The sequence below is a fragment of the Ictidomys tridecemlineatus genome, chromosome 1 (genome assembly GCF_052094955.1).
Source record: "Ictidomys tridecemlineatus isolate mIctTri1 chromosome 1, mIctTri1.hap1, whole genome shotgun sequence".
NCBI lineage: Eukaryota > Metazoa > Chordata > Mammalia > Rodentia > Sciuridae > Ictidomys > Ictidomys tridecemlineatus.
The window spans coordinates 2,781,601-2,800,493 of NC_135477.1; the positions used below are offsets into that span (position 1 = coordinate 2,781,601).

General features: G+C 54.2%; 1 protein-coding gene across 4 annotated transcripts in view; it reads right to left on the minus strand.

Annotated features, from left to right (window-relative positions):
- Positions 1-18,893, minus strand: part of Mgmt (O-6-methylguanine-DNA methyltransferase) — a 227,458-nt gene that overhangs the window by 35,449 nt on the left and 173,116 nt on the right. For all 4 annotated transcript variants that reach the window (XM_021723283.3, XM_078024202.1, XM_078024199.1 and 1 more), the window contains one exon: positions 5,911-6,071. In XM_021723283.3, coding sequence (XP_021578958.1) covers positions 5,911-6,071 — 161 coding nt within the window. The remainder of the gene's footprint in view (positions 1-5,910; positions 6,072-18,893) is intronic.

The following is an 18,893-nucleotide window of genomic DNA, read 5'->3' on the forward strand; positions in this document are numbered from 1 at the left end:
TCGGATCGGAGCTCACTGGAGGGAGGGGTGCTTAACCTGACCCCTCATGGCGGCACCCTGAGGATGGGCTGCTCCATGAGGAAGCCCAAGCCTGGCCTGGACATAGCAGCCAGCCTCTTGCCGCGCTGGCCCAAATGAGGAGGGCCAGGTCAGAGCAGCTTTCACAGGCCTCACTGTTGGATCACTCGGGGTCATGCAAGCCACATTTTAATGTCTGTTCTCATAAAAGCAGCACACGTAATGGTCAGGAGCTGCAGTCCTAACAGACTTGAACACAGCTGCTTTCACAGGGCCCTCTTGGCCGGACAGCAGCCTGCAGTGAGCCCTCCTGAAGCTCACTTTCCCAGATCAGCACACCGACCGTGGGCCACCAAGGCTCCGACTACCTGCTTCCTGGGTGCAGGCAACCAGGTACTCTCAGGTGACCAGGCTTCCTGGAGCCTGGGTAAGTGCTGATAAGTCAGAGGGCTCTTTGCATAGGGAAAACACGGATTTCTTGGGGTCCAGCAGGGCATGGTTCGGTTATAGACATTTCTGAAGACCCCAGAGCCACCAGTCCCTTCCACAGGGCACTTCACTGCCATCTCCCTGGCAAGTGCCAGGTGAATGTCAACCATCAGCTGACCCGGGCTGGGTCCTCAGACAGGGTTGGCCCTCATTCAGTAACCAAAGCAACCTCTGCCCATTTGCTGGCCAACTGCATCACCCACAGTCCTCTGGAAGAATCTGCAGCCTCGCCTCTCTGGCTATCTTATGGTAGGGGAAGTGTATATTGGCCCCAAACATCTGCATGCCTTCTGGCAGCTCCGTAAGGCTCCCCCAGGGCCTTGGCCAGGCTCTTGGTGGTGGTGGTGATGTTCACATGCAGCCCGTTTGGCTCTCTCCCCCCAAGTTGGAAAGGGGGCGCATGCCAGGCTCTCGACCCTCTCACCTGGCTAAGGGCAAATCCCAGGTCGTACACACCCAGGACCTCCTTAGCCAGCAGCACAGGAGCAAAGCACTCCACACACGCACAGGTGCACGTTTCAAATGAAACCAGTGGTTAAGAATGGGAACGTCAGGGGAAGCGCCAGCAGATGTACGGACAAGACCTGCACCCATTTCTCCCCGGTGCTGAAGACGGAAGCCAGCACTCTGCCTCTGCGCTGCTGCCCTCTTAATAAGTTTCTTTAGAGCGATAATTCTCCAGACAGGCTGTGTGTGCCTAAGATTTCTATGTGTCTCAGGGAGGGATGAGAAGTACAGAAATCCATAGGCATAAAGTTATGAACACGACTTCTAGAGCATTCTGACGTGTAACCCCTGCCCCCCACACCATGGAGGGGGCCAAGACACAACTGCACTTGAAAAAGCCATTGCTCTAGTGAATCACACTTGTAATTTTAAGAGCTCTCCTAGTCCAAGATGTCGCCTCCTCCAAAGAAAAGACCAAGTATGGAGACAATGGCCAGGCAGGAGCCTGCATTAAAATACCAGTGACAGGCCAGGACGTGACCCCAAATTCACCCATGGGCCAATAAGTAGCCACTCAGTCAAGGTGAAGGACAAGGAAGGAGGGGTATCAGTCATCACTGGCTAGCCAGGCCAGGCACTCCCCAGGGCCAGCCCTGTGTGGACAAAGCAGGGCAAACCAGGAGAGCCACCAGCCTTCGGGGGCCCTGAGGGAGCTCCCAGGGAAGGGATGTTTCCTGTGCAGGCCGGGAGGCCCCAGCCTAGAGAGACTCTCCACCTCAAGGTTCTGCATTTGGAAACTAATCTAACCTCCTCATCCTGCTGAGGGTCTGCAAACAACAAGGACATTCAAGTGCAAGCCGGAGAGTTAGCCAGGAGAAGGACTGGACCATCAAGAGCCTCTTCCCTGGGAGGCAGTCCTCCTGGGCTGTGCTCAGGAAGGAGGCCTTGTGCCCACAGAGCCTGACGGAGGAAGTGGTGAGCCCTGCCACGCAGCTCGGAAGAGGAAGCCAGTGCAGTGGCCCTGGTCTCCCGTCCACAGGGGATGTGCTCCTTGGAGCAGGGTGCCAGTGACCATCCCTGATGAAGATGATGGCTGCCGTCTACCTGGGTCACCTTCAGGTCCACACGCTGTGGACCCTCCCCGCTCATCCCTGACCACTGCTGCCCTTCCACCATCTCCCCCATCCTGCTCTAGACACAGAAATGTGCGGGGTCCTCCTCTCCAGGACGGTGGCTGCTCCCGGCTGTGGCTCTGCTGCTGATGGGCATGCCTGGGGGCTGGCTGTGGGTGGGGTCTTTCATACTCACCTTTAGACACTGGCCTCAGCTGGCCTAAGCCCCAGATTTCCACGTCTGCTGTCCCTGGAAAGGGACCCAGCAGCTCTGAGGTTGACGGAATTACATTTCCACCAGCTGTTTCCTTCCCACGTGATTTAAGTGCAGTGTTGTTAGCTTGTTCTAATCAATAAGTGCACTGGAAGGAGGCTTCGGAACCTTCTGGCTCCACCAGGTAGTATCTCGGCAAGGTCAGCAATTTCACCGTCCTTGTTTAAGACGTGGCAGGACAGGGTGAGGGTGACGTTCTCCAGCAGAGCCCGAGACGCACTCTCTTGCTGACCATCCCATCACACCGTTGTTTACAGTTCAGGCTGTAAACAGCAAAGTGCCTGAAGGTGGAAGGCACCGGTGCGGGCACAGGTGGACATGTGACCCACACGGCACGCTGCCGGAACACAATGGCCCACGTGTCAGTGGAGGCTTGAGGGGCCACCTGGCCCAGGTGGGGCCTGTCAGGGCTACGCTTCCCCTCCATGAGTGACAGCCAGGATGTGAGCGCTGCAGGTGCGGGCAGCAGGTGGCTAGGGGTGCAGCCCTTGCTCGGGTCCCCAAAGTGGAGCTTTGAAGGGCTGCTCTGACGAGGGCCAGGGAGATGGCTGCCCCATCATCTGCCTTTCAGAACGCTCAGGGACCCCCCTGGAGGCACAAGTATCCAGGCAGTCTTCCAGGACTCAGTGGGAATCAACTCACCTGAAAGGCCTTTCCCGAGACTCGGGCAGGCCTTCTTGGGGGGCGCTTCTGAAACGAGGTGTTCTATGCAGAGGCACCCACATCTTGAAAGGACCCTGGGAAGGGGAGGAGGCCCTGGGGCCAGGGAGAGCGCCACAGCAGCACAGATGTGTGGGTGCCCAGAAGAATGTGAGCCTGGCATGGAGCAGTGGCAGACCTACAAGCCAGGGCATTAGCAAAAAAGGCAAGTGTGCTGGCACTCAGGGCTGGTTCATTACAAACCGCTTTTTGAAAGGGATAGAACTGGCCTAAATGTAAGATATGACTGAAAAGAAAAAAAACCCACAACACAAATTATGTTAGACACATTCAAAACAGGCACAGGCAATGGAATAGTCCCGAAGACATTTCTCAGATGAAAAGGAACCCATTCCTTGTAGTCTGCAAAGAGGATCAATTTCTGTGAACCCACAGCTTCCAGGGGATGCTGAGGTACCCTGTCCCAAGACTTTCCCTCCTTCACTAGAGTTAGCAGACGCAAGCTGCTGTGGAGCACCCTGTGCTGAGGCTGGGCAGCTGGGGATGGGGGTCTGCCCGGCAGTTCTGTGCCAGCAGTCCAATGCTGCCACCACCACCAACCACCAGATCCACTTTTTGAAACTGGAAAATCTGCATACCTGGGCCCTGTGCAGGAGGAAGTGACTGCACTAAATCAAAAGAATGAAATAAAAAAAGAAAAAGGAAAAACCCCCAGGTTTCACATGCAGAAATATGCCAAGTCCCAGCCTCAGCAGCAACCACTGTTGAGGGGACCTGGAGCAGGGGACCCCGTTAGGGAGGTGAACATGCTGGTCTGCACTGCCTTCCGAGTCCCCAGGCACCGAGACAAAGAAGGGTACCGAGACTCTGCTGGCCACAACACTGAGGTGCCTGCCCGCACTGCAGGGCTGGGGTAGCGGACGGCTTCATCCTCTCCAGGGCTACTACAGGACTTTGTGGTCACCAAGACCCACGAGCTGCTGCAGAGGACACAGCCAGTGTGGGGGCCTGGGGTGGACTCCAGAGCCAGGCAGGAGGGGCAGGCATGGCCTCCTGGAGCTGTGTGTGAGGAGTCCCAGAGGCAGGTCCCCAGATCTGGGGTCAGCTAACACGGCAGTGGGGCCCCAGAGTGGGAGAGAAGGCTGAGGCAGGTGGGGGACCTCTGATTATTCCAATATCACTCCTCTGCCAGTCACCTCTGGCCTGGACCACTGTCAGTGGCTCATTGGGCTCCTTCTCCAGGTCTGGCGTGGCCCTACTCTCTGGACGCTGGTGGGACAAGGCCAGTAGGGTCCCACTCTGTGCCAGTATCACTGTTGGCTCATGAAAAACTCACGAGTTCTCGCAACTTTAGCCTCGACATTTCTAAGTTACACAACAAAGCTTAGGTGAGGTTTAGGATTTTACGTGCTTGTCCCCTTGTGAGATTAGACACTTTCTCACCTGCTTTATAAGACAAGTTTCTGTTTCAAGACCTCAGACCTCAGCGGTCTCGTGGGTAGACTGAGGGAAGGAAAGTTCCCCGACTAGCTCTGGGGCTCTCCCGTGGGGACGGTGCGCCTGAGTGCCTTGCTCTGAGGCCCCCACGTCCTCCCCTAGGAGACAAACCCACCTCTCCCTTCCTTGCACTACAGTAACATCCCTGGCCCACCCGGTGGTTGGAGGTGCTCAACAGGTTGGGTCACCCACACGATCACTGCAGCCCACGGCTCACGGAGCTGGACGGGAGGTGGGGCAGAGCAGGCAGGACGTGGCAGGGGGCCGGGAAGGACTGTTCCCTCAGTGCCTCACGGGGGGATGGTGGAGGGCTTTGGATGTGCACCGTGTCCTACCGAGCCTCCCCCGGATCACAGAGACCCACGTTTAGAAATTCGGGAGCTCTGAGAAAAACCTGGAGGTAGTTCTGCAGGATATGGACAATGAGGAACCCGAGCATTCCAGATGCAGCTTCCGTTCATCTTGTACAAGACACGCTGGTGGCTCTGTCCATTCCCTTGCCTGACCACATCACTGAACCTGGGATCAGCCCAGACTCGGGAGCTTCTCCTACACCAGGTTCCCTAGAAATAACACCAATTTCAAGTCCATTGGTGCCGAAAAACCAGACAGCAATTAGAATACCTTTAATTGTACTTAGAACCACTTAGAAATTCAAGATTGCTTTAAAATCACCATATCTAAAATCTCAGGGTAGTTCATCTCCTTAAGGATGTGTGTATATCTACAGACATCTGAGCAGATATTCATTTACACTGTGATGATTATTTATAAAAATCATTATCCAAAATAAATTTTTGGTATGTGTCTAGAATGTTAGCTGCTATAATTAACTTCTGTGCTGAGTAGACCAATAAAAGCTTTAAAAAAAAACGTCTAGCAAGACATTTTTAGGCCACTGAAGACACTGAAGTGTCTTTATAAAGCACACTGCACTGAAGCATCAAGTTCTCAATTCATGCTTAAGAACCCGTCGAATGTACTAAGTTTAAGGAATTAAAGTTTATCTGAGAAGATACAATGCAGCTGCGCTCTCTGATGTAGCTGTCACTGAGTTTGTGAAAGTGGCTAATTGCCCACGTATGAGTCTCATTTTCAGGCTGTTGGCAGGCAAAGAGTTTAAGTTAACAATAAGCTTATTGAGAACTTTACTGCCATTCAGATGTGTTCCTGTTTAAACCTTTCAGCCAGCGAGAGTTGATCTGCATGCATCATTTTCATGGCTCTTGCCAAGAATTATGTGACCACATGCCAAAACTAACACAGCCACTTGGAATGGGTGGAGACCACAAGCTCTTGTCCTGCAGCCTGGCCATATGCCACCTGGGCGGAGATAACGTGAAAACAGCGAGTTGGTGTGGTCAGCAAGCTGTGACGTCAGTGATAGTCACCGAGTCAGGCGCAGGTACCAACCTTTCTGGAACACGGGATGGTGCAGAGCAGGCAGAGGGAGCCCTTCGATGGCTGGGGGCTTGTGGAAATAGGCGTCCAGCCAGGCTGCGCATCGCATCAGGGGCTCCGATGTTCCCTCTGGACCGCTGACAACCTCAGGAGCTGCTGGGGCCTCTGCAGGGCTGCAAAAGGGACCACAGGGGCTTAGTAAACTTCTGCCCTGCCTCCACACATGGGAAGAGTGAATGGCCGCTGTGTCTAGCTGGAGGAATATCTGTGTCCCACCAGCTGCCCAGCAGGAGCGAGCAGGAAGACGCTGGGTCACCCCCTACACCCCGCCACCTCCTGGCTTAGGACACTGAGGACCCATGTGTGAGCTCCAAAGGTCTACGGGCACCAGGCACAGATGCACAGAGCAGGAGCCATGTGCACCAGTCACGGGGCGAGAGTGTGCCCTTTCTAAGGCAACAGCCACAAAAGTATCAAGTAGCCATCATCAAACATATTCTCCAGAAACGGCAGCATCAGCTATAGCACACATGTCCCCCAACCTACTCTGGACCCCAACAGCAGGAGGATGCCCCGTCTGGGGTTATTTTGACTCGTGTGCCCACTCCACTTGGCATTCCCAGGCTCAGAGCACTGATCCTCAGGGCCTGGCGCTTCGATGACAGCACTGTGGCTTCTACACCCAGGGCGTCTCCTGGTTCCTTCTCAAGTCTTCCGGCTCATTCTTCCTGGTCACCATCTCCCTGCCCTTTGATGTCCTGAATTTGAATCCCAAACATTTGGGGTTAATCAGACTGCTCCCTGGCTGTGTCTGCATGGACACTCCTCCTCTGCCTCTTGGTCTGGCCCCACACAGAACCCACTGCTCATCTTCCACCTGTTGGCAGGTGGTTTTCTTTCCGATCCTGGGCCCTGGAGCTGTAGGCAGATTCGGTTTTATTCCAGTTGCTCAGGATTCACCCCATGAAGCAGCGGCACTGGGCCTGATGTCTTGGATGACTTTCCGCCTGTCCAGCCTCGGACAGGCACAAGCTTCCAGACCCTTCCCAGGCCTGGCGGGCATAGCTTTTCTACTCTTCTCTGCAGGTAGCACAGCTTCTGAGGCTCTTGTGGGAAGCGGGACAGAGCCTCCATGACGTCCCTGCGGGATGCTTCCCGGCATCCTTCCCGAGCTCCTGCGGCACCCTGGGTCCCGAGAGGCCTGGAGTGTGAGCTTCCATCATCAGACCATCTTGTCTTCTCTCCATTCTCTGAGCATCCCCGTGAAGCAGGGGGCCTCCGTTCACTGGAAACACGGCCCAGCACAGGCATGAAGGCGGGGCTGAAGTGCCTGGGAGCCCAGGTCTGGCTGTGTCTGCCGAGTTGGGATGGCAGAGGAGATGGATGGAGAAGAGGAACCAGGAGGCCACCCTGGGGGGCAAAAGTCTCAACAAAGAGGAGAAAAGGCTTGTGCATGGCTGATCTCAGGGTGTGGGCAGGAGGATAATGAGTCATGGAAAGGTGGACACAAATTTTGCATGACAGTCACTGTTGAGGGCCACAGCCTAGTCGGGATGATGCATGGCATTTTTGCCAGAACACACCAGCAAGCCATTGAGATGATGATGGTTATGTTAAGCTGTGTATTCAATTGTATATTAGATCCCTGCTGTCCACCTGCTACATTGGAGTTCTCACAGGGATTCCTGGGGAGTTCCAGTTGGTTGGGGAAGTGCTGGAGGAGGGATTTCCAGTTGGTGTGTGGTGTGTCCTAGGAGAAGGCCGCGTGCGTGGCATGGTGTTCTTGGGAGTGTGGAGAATAAAGCAGTTCCTGTTTTGAACCTACAAGGTTATGTGGCGGCTTGGTTATTTTGTGCCCAGCCAGACTGCGGCATTTGGTGGCCTGTGCGGGGAACGCCTGAAGCTCGGAGGTAAGTGAAATTGCTTGCCTTTGAGGGAAGGCGAGAGAATGGGTGACCATTTCAAAAAACAATGTGTTCTTGTTTTGATTTGTTTTGTTTTTCTTTCAAGCTGCCTATCCCTAGAACTTTCTCAGGCAAACTGGGAAAAATGGTTGAAGGTTTGAAGTTGTTCGGCCCTGAGGAAGAGATAGAGATAGACCACGAATATACATTTCAAAAAAATAGGAAAATTGATAGGATTTTTTGTTCCGTTTTGCTTCAGTTTTGTTTTATCTGTTTGAGTTGCGTTATCCTTGTAGCAGAAATATGGGGTCCCTAAACAGGGGAATGTACTGCCAGAGGCCAAGAGGCCCTAGCTGCCCCAGCAGGGCTACAGCAGTAAGAATGAGGCTGATCCAGAGCTCTGGAAGAGGCCTGTGGTGGAGGGGCTGGTAACCCAGCTGCCACGTGGGTGCTGCCCAGGCTGCCAGGGACCAGCAGCTCCTTTGCCTGAGCTCAGGCAGGTGGGAGGCCAGATTGGAGAATTTGCAGAACCTCTCAGAGCACTGCCTCACGCTGCCAGCTCCGGTGGCTCCCGCATGGTTAGTCCCTGGGGGAACCAGTCTTGTGCAAATCTGTAGTCAAGGGTACACCGTGAGGCAAGGGGCAGCCACCGACTTCCCTCTGGTTACAAAGGCTGACGACCTCACGGCTGCAGCAGAGGCAGAGGAGGGGGGCGGTGTGTGCACGCATGCGCTCTCCCACGGGATCCTTTGTTGGTGAAGGCAGGCTGGGTAGGCTGATGGATGACACACCAATGGAAGCCACTTCTGCGTTCCTCCTGGGACATTCACACCTTCGATACAGGATCATCAAAGGGGCCAACCTGGGCCTAAGGACATCCCAGGGTTTCCATGGCTATGCTGTACTCCTACAGGGTGCCTGTGTGGCCAAGTTCAGGGGCACTGTGGGAAGCAGAGTCTGTCCCCATTGGGGGTGAGCCCCTGCAGAGCTGTGTCAGCTCCTGCTACTGGAGGAGGGGAACCCTGTGGGGTTCCTTGCTCTGCTGGCACTGTCGGCCTGGGTCCTGCAGGGCCATGGCGGGAGACAACAGGCCATGCTGGAGTCTGAGACGGGGCCCTTGTGGTATTTAACATCTCCAAGGCCTTGAGATGAACTGCACCGACGGGGGATGCACAGGGTGCACACTGCTCCTGGAGAGGCTGTCTAAGCATGCAGACACTGGCAGGTCAGGAAGAGCCAAGGCTCCAACGGAGAAAGGAGACAGGAGCTCGCCAGCAGGCCACGCAGGGACAGACCACGGGGACACGCGTCAGGACTGAGACTCTAGCCCCGCAGAGCAGCTGATCCTGTTGACACACCACCACGTGGAACAGATCCAGACTACTCAGGGCCCTCGTTCAGCCTGGGGCCTGAACACACAGGCTGCTCTCTTGGCCTGAATGGCCGCCTGGGAACCCTCCGCAGGCCCAGGCACCAAGAGGCCCGAGGCAGGCAGGGCTCTCTCCACAGGCAGAGAACAGGCCTCTCAGAGGGCTCCTGGAGGGAGGCACCGTCCTCACTGCCCACTTTCTTTCCCTACTAGCCACGTCTGACCGTGGAAAGGAGAAATCTGCCCTGTGCTGGGCTGAATTATTATTCAATCTTAGAATATTCTTGCTCTGTTTCTCACTAACCAAATAAGCCGTGCACTGAAGAGGGCTAACAGGAAGGATGGAGAACCATGAGATGTGCTCTGCCATCCTGAGGCCCAGGGACAGCTCTAAACCCAGGGAGCAGGACGGTGTTCACTGGGGCCCGCCGGAGCTCCGTCCAGAGCCAAGAGCCGATAGCCAGCGGTCGCCTCGGGGTTGATGCCACCTGCTCAGACAGGAAGTGATGCCCTTGTGCAGCAACCCTCAACTGCGGGCACCAGAGGGACAGGCCCGCCACAACACCCTGTGCCAAACCACCTGGACCTGGCACCTCTTCCGCAAGAGCTCCAGGTTGGTCTTTAGGACTATGGGGTCTGCTTGGCCATCAGAGGAGCGGCTCGGAGAAGCCAGCATCCCCCTCGGGGAGGGGACATTCTAAGTGAGGGGCAGGGGCTTCTGCCACCGCAAGCACTTGGCAGACCTCCAGAGGTAACACTCCTTCAGCACAGGTGCCCTGGGCACCCAGCACGCATCGCCTCCTGGGCCTGCCCACGCGGGGCGTCTTCCTCTGCCTCGCCCAGGGAACTGAAGTGGAGCTGGGCTTCCAGCATTTCCCGCTCTTAAAAGGATATGTGAAGAATTTTTATAGTAGTAAAATTCATCTTAAATTGATTTTTTATGCTTGTGCTAAAGATCTCACCTCTGATTTACTCTGTAGTTCTCCTTTTTAACTCTTTCTCTATTGGCATTAGATAACTAGTCATGGGTGAAATGTAATTAAACAGCTTTGATTCTGAAGCAAGGATTTATGAGACTACATTTAAAATGAATGGCATTAAACACACACATAAAACCAGATTTTTAAAGCCACGACACAAATTTCCATTTCTATAATAAAACGAAATTTATTCGCCTGCCCTGCCCTCTCCTCCAACCTCGCCTGGCTGGTCCCAGGAAGAACTGCAGTGTGACAGTTCTGCTGGCCGCCGCTCTTATGACGGAGGAGTTTCTCTAGCCTGCCCCCTGCCCCGACGAACCCTGAAACGGCAGTAACGGCCGCTCCCCGGCCGCACTCCACGTCAAGTCTTCCTGGCACCTCACCTGGCACTGAGAAGCGAGCGGCTGGGGCCAGGCCACGCCTCCGGCAGAGCACTGTGCAGCCCAAGACACCCCCGCGGATACCGGGTCAGGACCCAGCTGGGACAGCAGCGTCGCAGGAGAGACTCTCCCCACATGACTAGCAGTTGCATCTCCCTGGGCCTCTTCCAGGGTCGCCCGTCACCCACAGAATAACCTGAGGCCAAGATCAGGGCACTGGGACCCTTTTGCTTTAAACCAGCTGGTGGATTCCTTGGGCTTCTGTTGGTAGGATGATGACAAACCAGGGACTTTCACACAGCAAGGCTGGGGTCTCATGTATCCTGTTCCAAGGATTTCTTCAAGAAATGCCAATGGCTGTCCAGAGTTCCTCATCAACAAACAGGACCACGTACACTGTCATCTGTGGAAGCTGCTGGCATCCATTCCAGTGCAGAGCGCCCCACATGAAGCTGTGTGGGCTGCGGCCTGCGAGAAGGCCCGGGGCCCCTGCTGGGCGCCCCGAGAGCATGTCCCAAGGTGCACTGCATCTCTGACTGGGACGACAGAAACTGCCCCTGCCTGACCCCAGATGAGTGGCTAAAGCTGTGGCACAACTCCAGCCAGGAGCACAGGTGTCACCAGGGAAGCCATCTTGCCCTCCCCTCCCCCCTGGCATGAAACCTGCATTTTAAGACACTGGCACCATCAGAACCTGGAGGAAGAGGGACAGCATCATGCCCAGAGAAGTGGGAGGCTGGGGGTGATTTAACCAAGTTCCAATGAGGTGGCCCCAGTGGGCGGAGCCAGCGACACGGATGCTGGCTCTCCTCCATGGACATGCACAGCCGGGGGCGCCGAGGCCAGGACAGTGCACCCCTCAGAAGCCTTGCTTGGGGACCAGTGCTGTCCAGCACCGGCTTGTGCCAGGTGCGACACAGGGGAGAAGCCACACTCCTGACACCTGTCTCACCTCTTTCCAAGTCACAGATGTACCCAATCCTATAAACACGAGAGCTTGGTGGCAGGCCGGAGCATGCAGATCAGGGGTTCCCAGTGGCAAGGTCAAAGGCCTACTTCTTGATGAACTCTCCTCCCCCAACACGTTACAAAGTAGCATACTTGTCTTAAATCCCACTGGCCATAAGCAAACACGCCCAGAGTTCTTTATAGGATACATCTGATCATCTCCTCTACAGGAAAGACTGTGACCACTCAGGACTGAAGGAACTGTGGGCGCACGGCAGTCTCTTCCGTGACTCAGAACACCTCCAAACCCTCCCTTCACAGGATGGTGTTTTTGTCTTATGGTTTGGAAATGTAAATCACAACACCAGAGAGTCACCCAAAGAAAAAAAAAGCAGCACACGCCCGAGTTCCCCTGGAATCTGGAAAGGAGCAGATGCAGGCTGCGTCCCTTAGCAAGGCATAAAGGAGGCTTTTGGGGACGTGGAGGTGGTGGCTCAGCTCTTTGTGGGAGCAACAGCCCAGAGCTATGGCTGACACAGCTCACCAGACACCCTTGGATGAGACGCTTCCCTGGCTGGGCTGCCCACCTAAACCTGGCTTCCTGTGGCCTTCAGAACGTGGCGTGGCAAGCAAGCAGGGCTCCAGGACTGAGGACAGGGCCCCCGACTTCATGGGCTCATGCAGGTGCCTGGGAGCAGAGGTGACTTCATGATGTCATGCAGGGACCCTTGCTCAGCCTCACTGGCGAGCCCACAATTACCTCCAGTTTGGAGATCTCCGGCAGGGTTGCCCGTGTTTGATGGATTGTCCTGCATGTTGACACCTTCTGGCCAAGGCGCCGGCACTCTCCTTCCAGGGTCAGGACTGGAGATGGGAAACAAACTACGCCATCTGCTAACAATGGAGACCACTTCTTTATAAAGGGAAGGCTGACTAAAGGCTTTCAATTCTTCACTGCAACCCAACGTAGGTCTGTTTATGCACGGGCTTCCCGGTGAGAACGCCCACTCCATCGGGTCCTCCCTCGGCACCCGTGGCTGCTGCCAGGACAATGCAGGGGTGACGGCAGAACACATGGCTGACATTCGGCCTTCAAAGGCCTCGGGACTGGCAGGGATCACCAGAGAACTCCCCTTCCACAGGCCTTTCTTGTGCAGCCGATGAACGAATGGTGTCTGTGACAACTCCGTGGCACGGCCTGGTGGCCAGCAGCTGTGTGGGCAACACCACCACAGAGGCTCCACAGTCTGCAGTCATCAGCACCGTCTAGAGCTACTTCAGGAAACAGAAGAGGGAAAGGGAGACTGCAGTGCGGATGCCAGTGGTCAGAAAGGCCGCCCGGAGCCGCCAGTCCATCCTCAGACGGAGGCGGGCGAGCAGGAGCCGGCAGAAGGCGTACCTGAGCCTCGTGGTCCCGAGCGCCTGCTGAGGGGGTGCTGGTGAGGACGAGGGGCATGGCGTACTGTGCTCTGCTCTCCGAGACCCCTGGGAGCCTCTCTCACTGAGCTGTAGTCCCACCCCAAGAACGAGACTTCTGACAGGAAGGAAAGGGCCAACGCGGAGGAAGAGCATTCACCTACACTCACACCGAAAAGGACAGGCCCAACCAGCCTTCTGCACCTCAGGGACGACTGCCCACGGCCACCTGAGGCCAGTTTACTGGTCAACCTCCACTACCTGCCATGGTTTGGAGGCCCAGGTGTCGACGGCCTGGTCTCCAGCCTGTGGTGCTGCTGGCAGGGGGAGGCGGCTTTTGGAGATGGGCCTGGTGGGAGGGGAGAGGGTCACGGGGGCGTGTCCTGGAAGAGGTGTTAGGACCCGGACCCCCGCCTCTTGTTCTTCCGCCTCCTGGCTACCGTGAGGTAAGGAGCTGCCTCTGCCCGCGCTTCTGCTGAGCTGCACTGTGCTTCCACAGGCCCCAAGACAGAGTCAGAGCAGCCATGAACAGGAACAGTGGCCCCACTGGCCTTCCTCCCTTCAAGCTGTTTATCTCAGGTGTTTTGTCACAGGGACGGAAACCTGGCTAACAACACCTGATCTTGAAGATGTGCCCACTACAAAGGGAAGACTTCCCACCACCCAGATGGGGAGTGAGTAATGAAGGTAGCCCATTCCCCATTTGGGCAGGGGTAGACCCCTAGGTGTGGCAGGAAGGTGGGTTTCAGCTTGAGTCAGCAGCAGGCCTGGTGAAGAATTCCGGCTATCAGGGCAGCTGTGTCTCCCTGGGCTTTTCCTGGGTGACCCCTGACAAAGATGGACACAGACACCACTGCCTGCCTGTATGCCCTGTAGGCCCTCCAGCCCGCCCCGGCATGAATTCTACATGAATCTTATCACAGGTCAAATGGCTTGTGTCCCAAGGTTAACGACAGGAGGGGAAGAGGCAGTTCAAAACTTAGTTAGGTTCCGATTTGCTCACTTTCTGGGTGGCCTTGGGTGTGTTGCTCAAACTGGATATCGATTTTTAATGAGCATCCCGCGCTCTCAAAATTTGAGGCTGAAATTAACATCAGACCTGAGCAAGTCCATAAAGGAATTTACAACAACAGTTTAAGGCAGCCACAAAAAATCTGAGAAAATTTTACATAGATTTTAAACTCCTCCCCCTAAGAACTATATATTGTTTTCCTTTAAAAAAATAATTGATTCTTAAAAATACGTCAGCAGTAATAAAACCTACTTTTATAAGAATTTAAAATAGTATACTTGGCAGAGTAGTCTGCCCTAAGAAAGCCCTATTCACTTTTACACCTAAATGTAAATCATTAAAAGAATAATTGTATTTTACCAACACTTTAACATATCATTAAAAGTCTCTACTATTTGACAGATGAAGATAAAAACACCCCAAAACTATAGATGAGCGATCAGGTCCCTAATGATTCCAAAACAATTACAGGATGCAGAGCAATCTAGTTAAATTTTATTCAAAAGCTGACTACACTTGTGTTTTCTTTTATTTTTCTATCAAGAAACCCATGAGGCTTAAGCACAATTCATTATGTATGAGACCCCACTCACAGTCCTCGACTGTTGATTAATAGCAAAGTTTGCTGTATGTACATTTGCAACATTAGATGCATACAATATGCTAACTTATTCTTTCACTGAAACTAATTATTTACAAAAATGACTACTTGAGACTACAATTTATTAAACGCATGCATCCAGTTTCAATTTGGCCCCCAAAGACAGCCTGGAATGAAGATCTTTTACTTGATGTGACAACTTCTAGAAACGCTGTTATTAATATTGTAAATGTGGCAAATAAAGAGTTCAAATAGCCTTATGTCTGTGTTGCCTTTGCTTTCTACCACCGAGCAGCGAACAAAGAGGCTTTTCAATGTTGCACACGCACATGAAAGGTACTTTCCTCTCTCCTGGTTTAATTTAGCTTCTTTTGAATAAAATGCTTATACATCTGTAAAAATACTTTTAAAGAGTCCTTCCACTAGTCTCATCAAATTGTTGGGGCTTTCAAATGCATGCGTATTTCCCGAGGGATCTTTGGGGCTAGGTAACTTTGCATTATTCAACAATTCTCCTTCCCAACCTTAGAAATCAAGGCGCCTGAATCTCTGGGCTCATCTGTGGACAGGGTTTCCCAATGCCTCATGCAGGGTTTGGGCGTGGAGTTCAAGTGGGTATCTGATTGACCGCTGGCATATTCTGTGCGAACTCTAGGCCGCACCACCTGCCTCTGCGCCCTCTCCTTCTGGCTTCTCCCAGCTGGCTAACCTGCACACATCTGCAGTTTCCCCTCCTCACACCTCCAGACCCTCTGCCCTGCTGAGGGGGGTGCCACGGGAGGCTGAGCAGAGAGAGATGAATCAGACTGCTTGCCCCACATGCCCAAATAAGGAAAATCTGCCCAGAGACAGGACAAAAGTCAAAAGGCACCCCATGCTACCTGCTGCTCTGTGCCTTGACAGGTTTTGCAAGGACCCCTAAGAAAAAGTTGATGTGAGTTTCAGTCAAGGGCCTGCCCAAGGACATCCATGGAGCTGAAGCGAGAGTGGGCCCTTGTTCTCTACATCAGACCCGTGCTACGAGAAAAAGCAAGGCAAGGTGAGCGTGGGAAAATCCCAGATAGCTGCTAGATGGGAGGTGATGGTTTAGGGCCATGCAATTTAACATCCTGATTCTCCCAGCCACACTGGCCAGCTCAGCCTAGGGAAAGCAACGGGCTTCAGAAGTCCCAGGTGAGAGAATATCTAGTCATACCCCTCTGCCTGATGCAGTGCCCTGGAGAGGTGGGGTCCACCAAACAGAGCCAAGCACCAGCTCAGCACTGACAACAACGCTAGGCAGACACTGGTGTGCGGCTTCAGGTAGCTGCTGAGGCCTGATGTGCACAAGGCTACGGTTAAAGCCATCTCTTTACCCTCCCCATAACCCAAGGGGGGCATCCCCACGCCCCAGAAGAACCCGAGGTCCAGAGCTGGGGCGATGACACACATCCTCAGGGAGGGGACAAGGACTGGAATGAAGTGCAGTCTGAACCACCTCCACGAAAAGGACACTCCGCACATCTCTCAGAAATAGAGGCCAACGGTCACCCCACCTCACTCAAAGCCTCCGTCCCGGGCTTTGTTCTGGATGACACACATTCCATCAGCATGTGGGTCTCTTCCTTTACTTGAGGCCGTCTACCAGGTGGGAGCTCTAGGCCTCTATCTTCCTGTTCAAAGACAATGGGACTCTGAGTAGCCAGTCGAGAGACAGACAGATACTAGGTGCTCACACCATGGGTCTCAGGCCCCCAGACAGCTGCCCCATTGCCCTGGAAGGAAGGTCATACTTGGGTTTCAACACCTTGGTTACCTGACACATGACGCAACATTCCTTTGCCCAGGTAAGAGGTCAAGGCCTGAATGCCCAGACCCGGCACCTCCCCACTGTGGACCCTCCAGAGCCAGGCCCAGAGTGACTAAGGCCACCACACTGCTCCATGTAGCCTGGAAGGCCAGCAGTGAGGGCCGTGCTGCAGCTTGCAGGGGCGGGATTGAAAGAGCAGCTAAACACAAACCCTCCTACAGACTATACCAGGCGAGCTCCCAGGGAATAACTGCCCTGGAGAGGGCTCCACCGGTCTCAGCCCTGGGCCCTCTCTGGCCTGGTTTTGGAGCGAGATCCTGCCCACTGAAGGGATGAGTAATGGAGAAGCCAGGTGTTAAGGTACTCACCCCAGCACGGGCACCGAACACCACCTGCATTTCAGATTTCATTTTTCCGATGAATAATTTGCTGAAAACCATTCCCTGGGGAGAACAACCCACCAGGTCTCCTTAAACATGAGAGCCGCATTTCTCTGCCTTTCCAGATTCCGTAGCTGACTGCGGAATAACAGGTTTGCTGAAGCCCAGGGAATGGGCATCGTTTCCAGTTTTGCTTACTTTGATGGACTCTACAGTGAAAGCCTGGAAACGGTGCACACTCAAAGACACAAACGAACGGGCTCCCTTTGTGTCTGCTCTGCTCCCCACTCCTGGTGCCAGGCGGCCAACGGCATGAGGAGATGAAACAAAGGGAAAAGAGCTCAGGGCAAAACCGCGAGCTCCTCTTCCTTCCAGGAGTGCAGCGAGAGTGGATTCCAGCAGCTGCACTCACCCTCTCCCCTCCAGGTTCCCAGCCTCCAGAGGAGTCCACTCAGCTGTTGGCAGGAGGAGCCAAGAGGCCACAGGGAGAGTCTGGTGCCTGCTCTGTAGGCATCACCTTCTCATCTGCACCAGAGGACAACTGGGGGACCAGGACAACGCAGCCCTGAGAAGCAGGGACCTCGTGCTCCTCCACTTGGGCTGCAAGCAGCAGGAGGAGGCCCCCGACAAGAAGCTTCTGGTGGAGAACAGTGTCCTTGAATACTGCCCTTCCATCTCCAAGCAGGCCTGCTTCCTCTGCCACCGACGGGGCCAGACATACCCACCCCAGTCCAGCTTAGTGTTGACCTCCGCCAGCTTACAGGTAGCTCTGCCATCCTAAGAGTCAGAAAAAAATTGTTTTTCATTTTAGCAATGGAGTACACAATTTAAGTTTTAAGATAATAACTAAATGTTCTGAAGACACTGCCCCACTTCTTTCCAAAAGGCGTGGAGTAGATGAGGGCTGACCTCCATGGGGCTCAGTCCCATTGACTTACATGGTGTGCTCGTTAATATGCAATCCTGCCACTAAATTACCTGCCGTATCATAAATAAATAATATATTGTTCCCTATTATCAAACAGCAGAGTTTTTAGAGGTCAGCAGAGCACACGGCGTGGGCACTGCGACTTCTCTGGAACATTTTCCACAGCTCCCTTCTAAGAAGCCCTGGCTTCTCCCTGGACTGCCACAGCTGGAACGCCTCCGTTGGTCAGCAGAGTTGAGAATACTGCATTTCATATCTGACGAGGAGACCGACTCCAGGTTAATGGCCAAAAAATCTTAAGTGACTATTAAATGGACAGTTAATATCACTGTGTTTTAAAACACTGAGGTCATATTTAATTTTGAATTGAAACTTAAAATGCACTTTCTGGCAAGAATAGAGAGTAATAAAACAACATTAACTACAGAAGAAAATGTAAGGCTCACATTATTGAAATCCGTCTCCCCCTCCCCCTTGGATCTCGAGAAACAGAACATGGTTCACTCCTTTCCCACAGGTGCTCTCCTGGGCCCTGAGAATCAGGAGCTCCCACCCGGTGGACGGTTCCCACAGGGCTCAGCCACCTCCCCTCCTCCCCTCTCGTCCTGGTCTTCCTTCCAAAGGGGCGTAGACCCAGTTCAGCTGACCCTCAGCCCTTCCACTCAGAACTCCACCGGGGAAGGGCTGCTGATGTCCAAATGCAAAGCGAGAGGGAACAGGGTGGGAGACGCCTGGGAAACACACGGGGCCCGGAGAGCCGGGAGGCAGGGCCGGCACTCAGCTCCTTCAGAAGTGCCAAGTCCCTCTCCTCGTGGGTCGCAAAGTCCATTTTATGTGCTTCTCTTCAAAAATTAGTGCAGCCCTCTGGGAGGAGGTCACACCTCAGGCGTGAGGGTCCTGTCAGTGGACCTCAAGCCTGGACCAGCTTTCCCGCCTCCCAGGGGAGAGGGGAGGGGCCTCGGGCTTCCCAGGAAACCCCCAGCACTTATTTGCAGGTGTTCTGACATTTGGAGAGGGAAAGGCCCTGTGCACAAACCCTAGAGCCCAGCAGCGTTTCTGAGACTCCGCCTGGTTGCACTTGAAACTCACTGGCACCCCAGGCGAGCAGAGGGCAGGCAGATCCACCTGAGACGAGGCTCCGGCAACCCAGGGGCCCACGTCAGCTCTGATTCCCTGGCACCTGGTGCGTGGCCTTCCCCCACCAGCACAGCGGGTCCTCTGTTGGTCGTCCCCACATGGGGTCATCCAATCCCCTGGGAGAGCTGCAGGCCACTGGCCTCCGGATTCA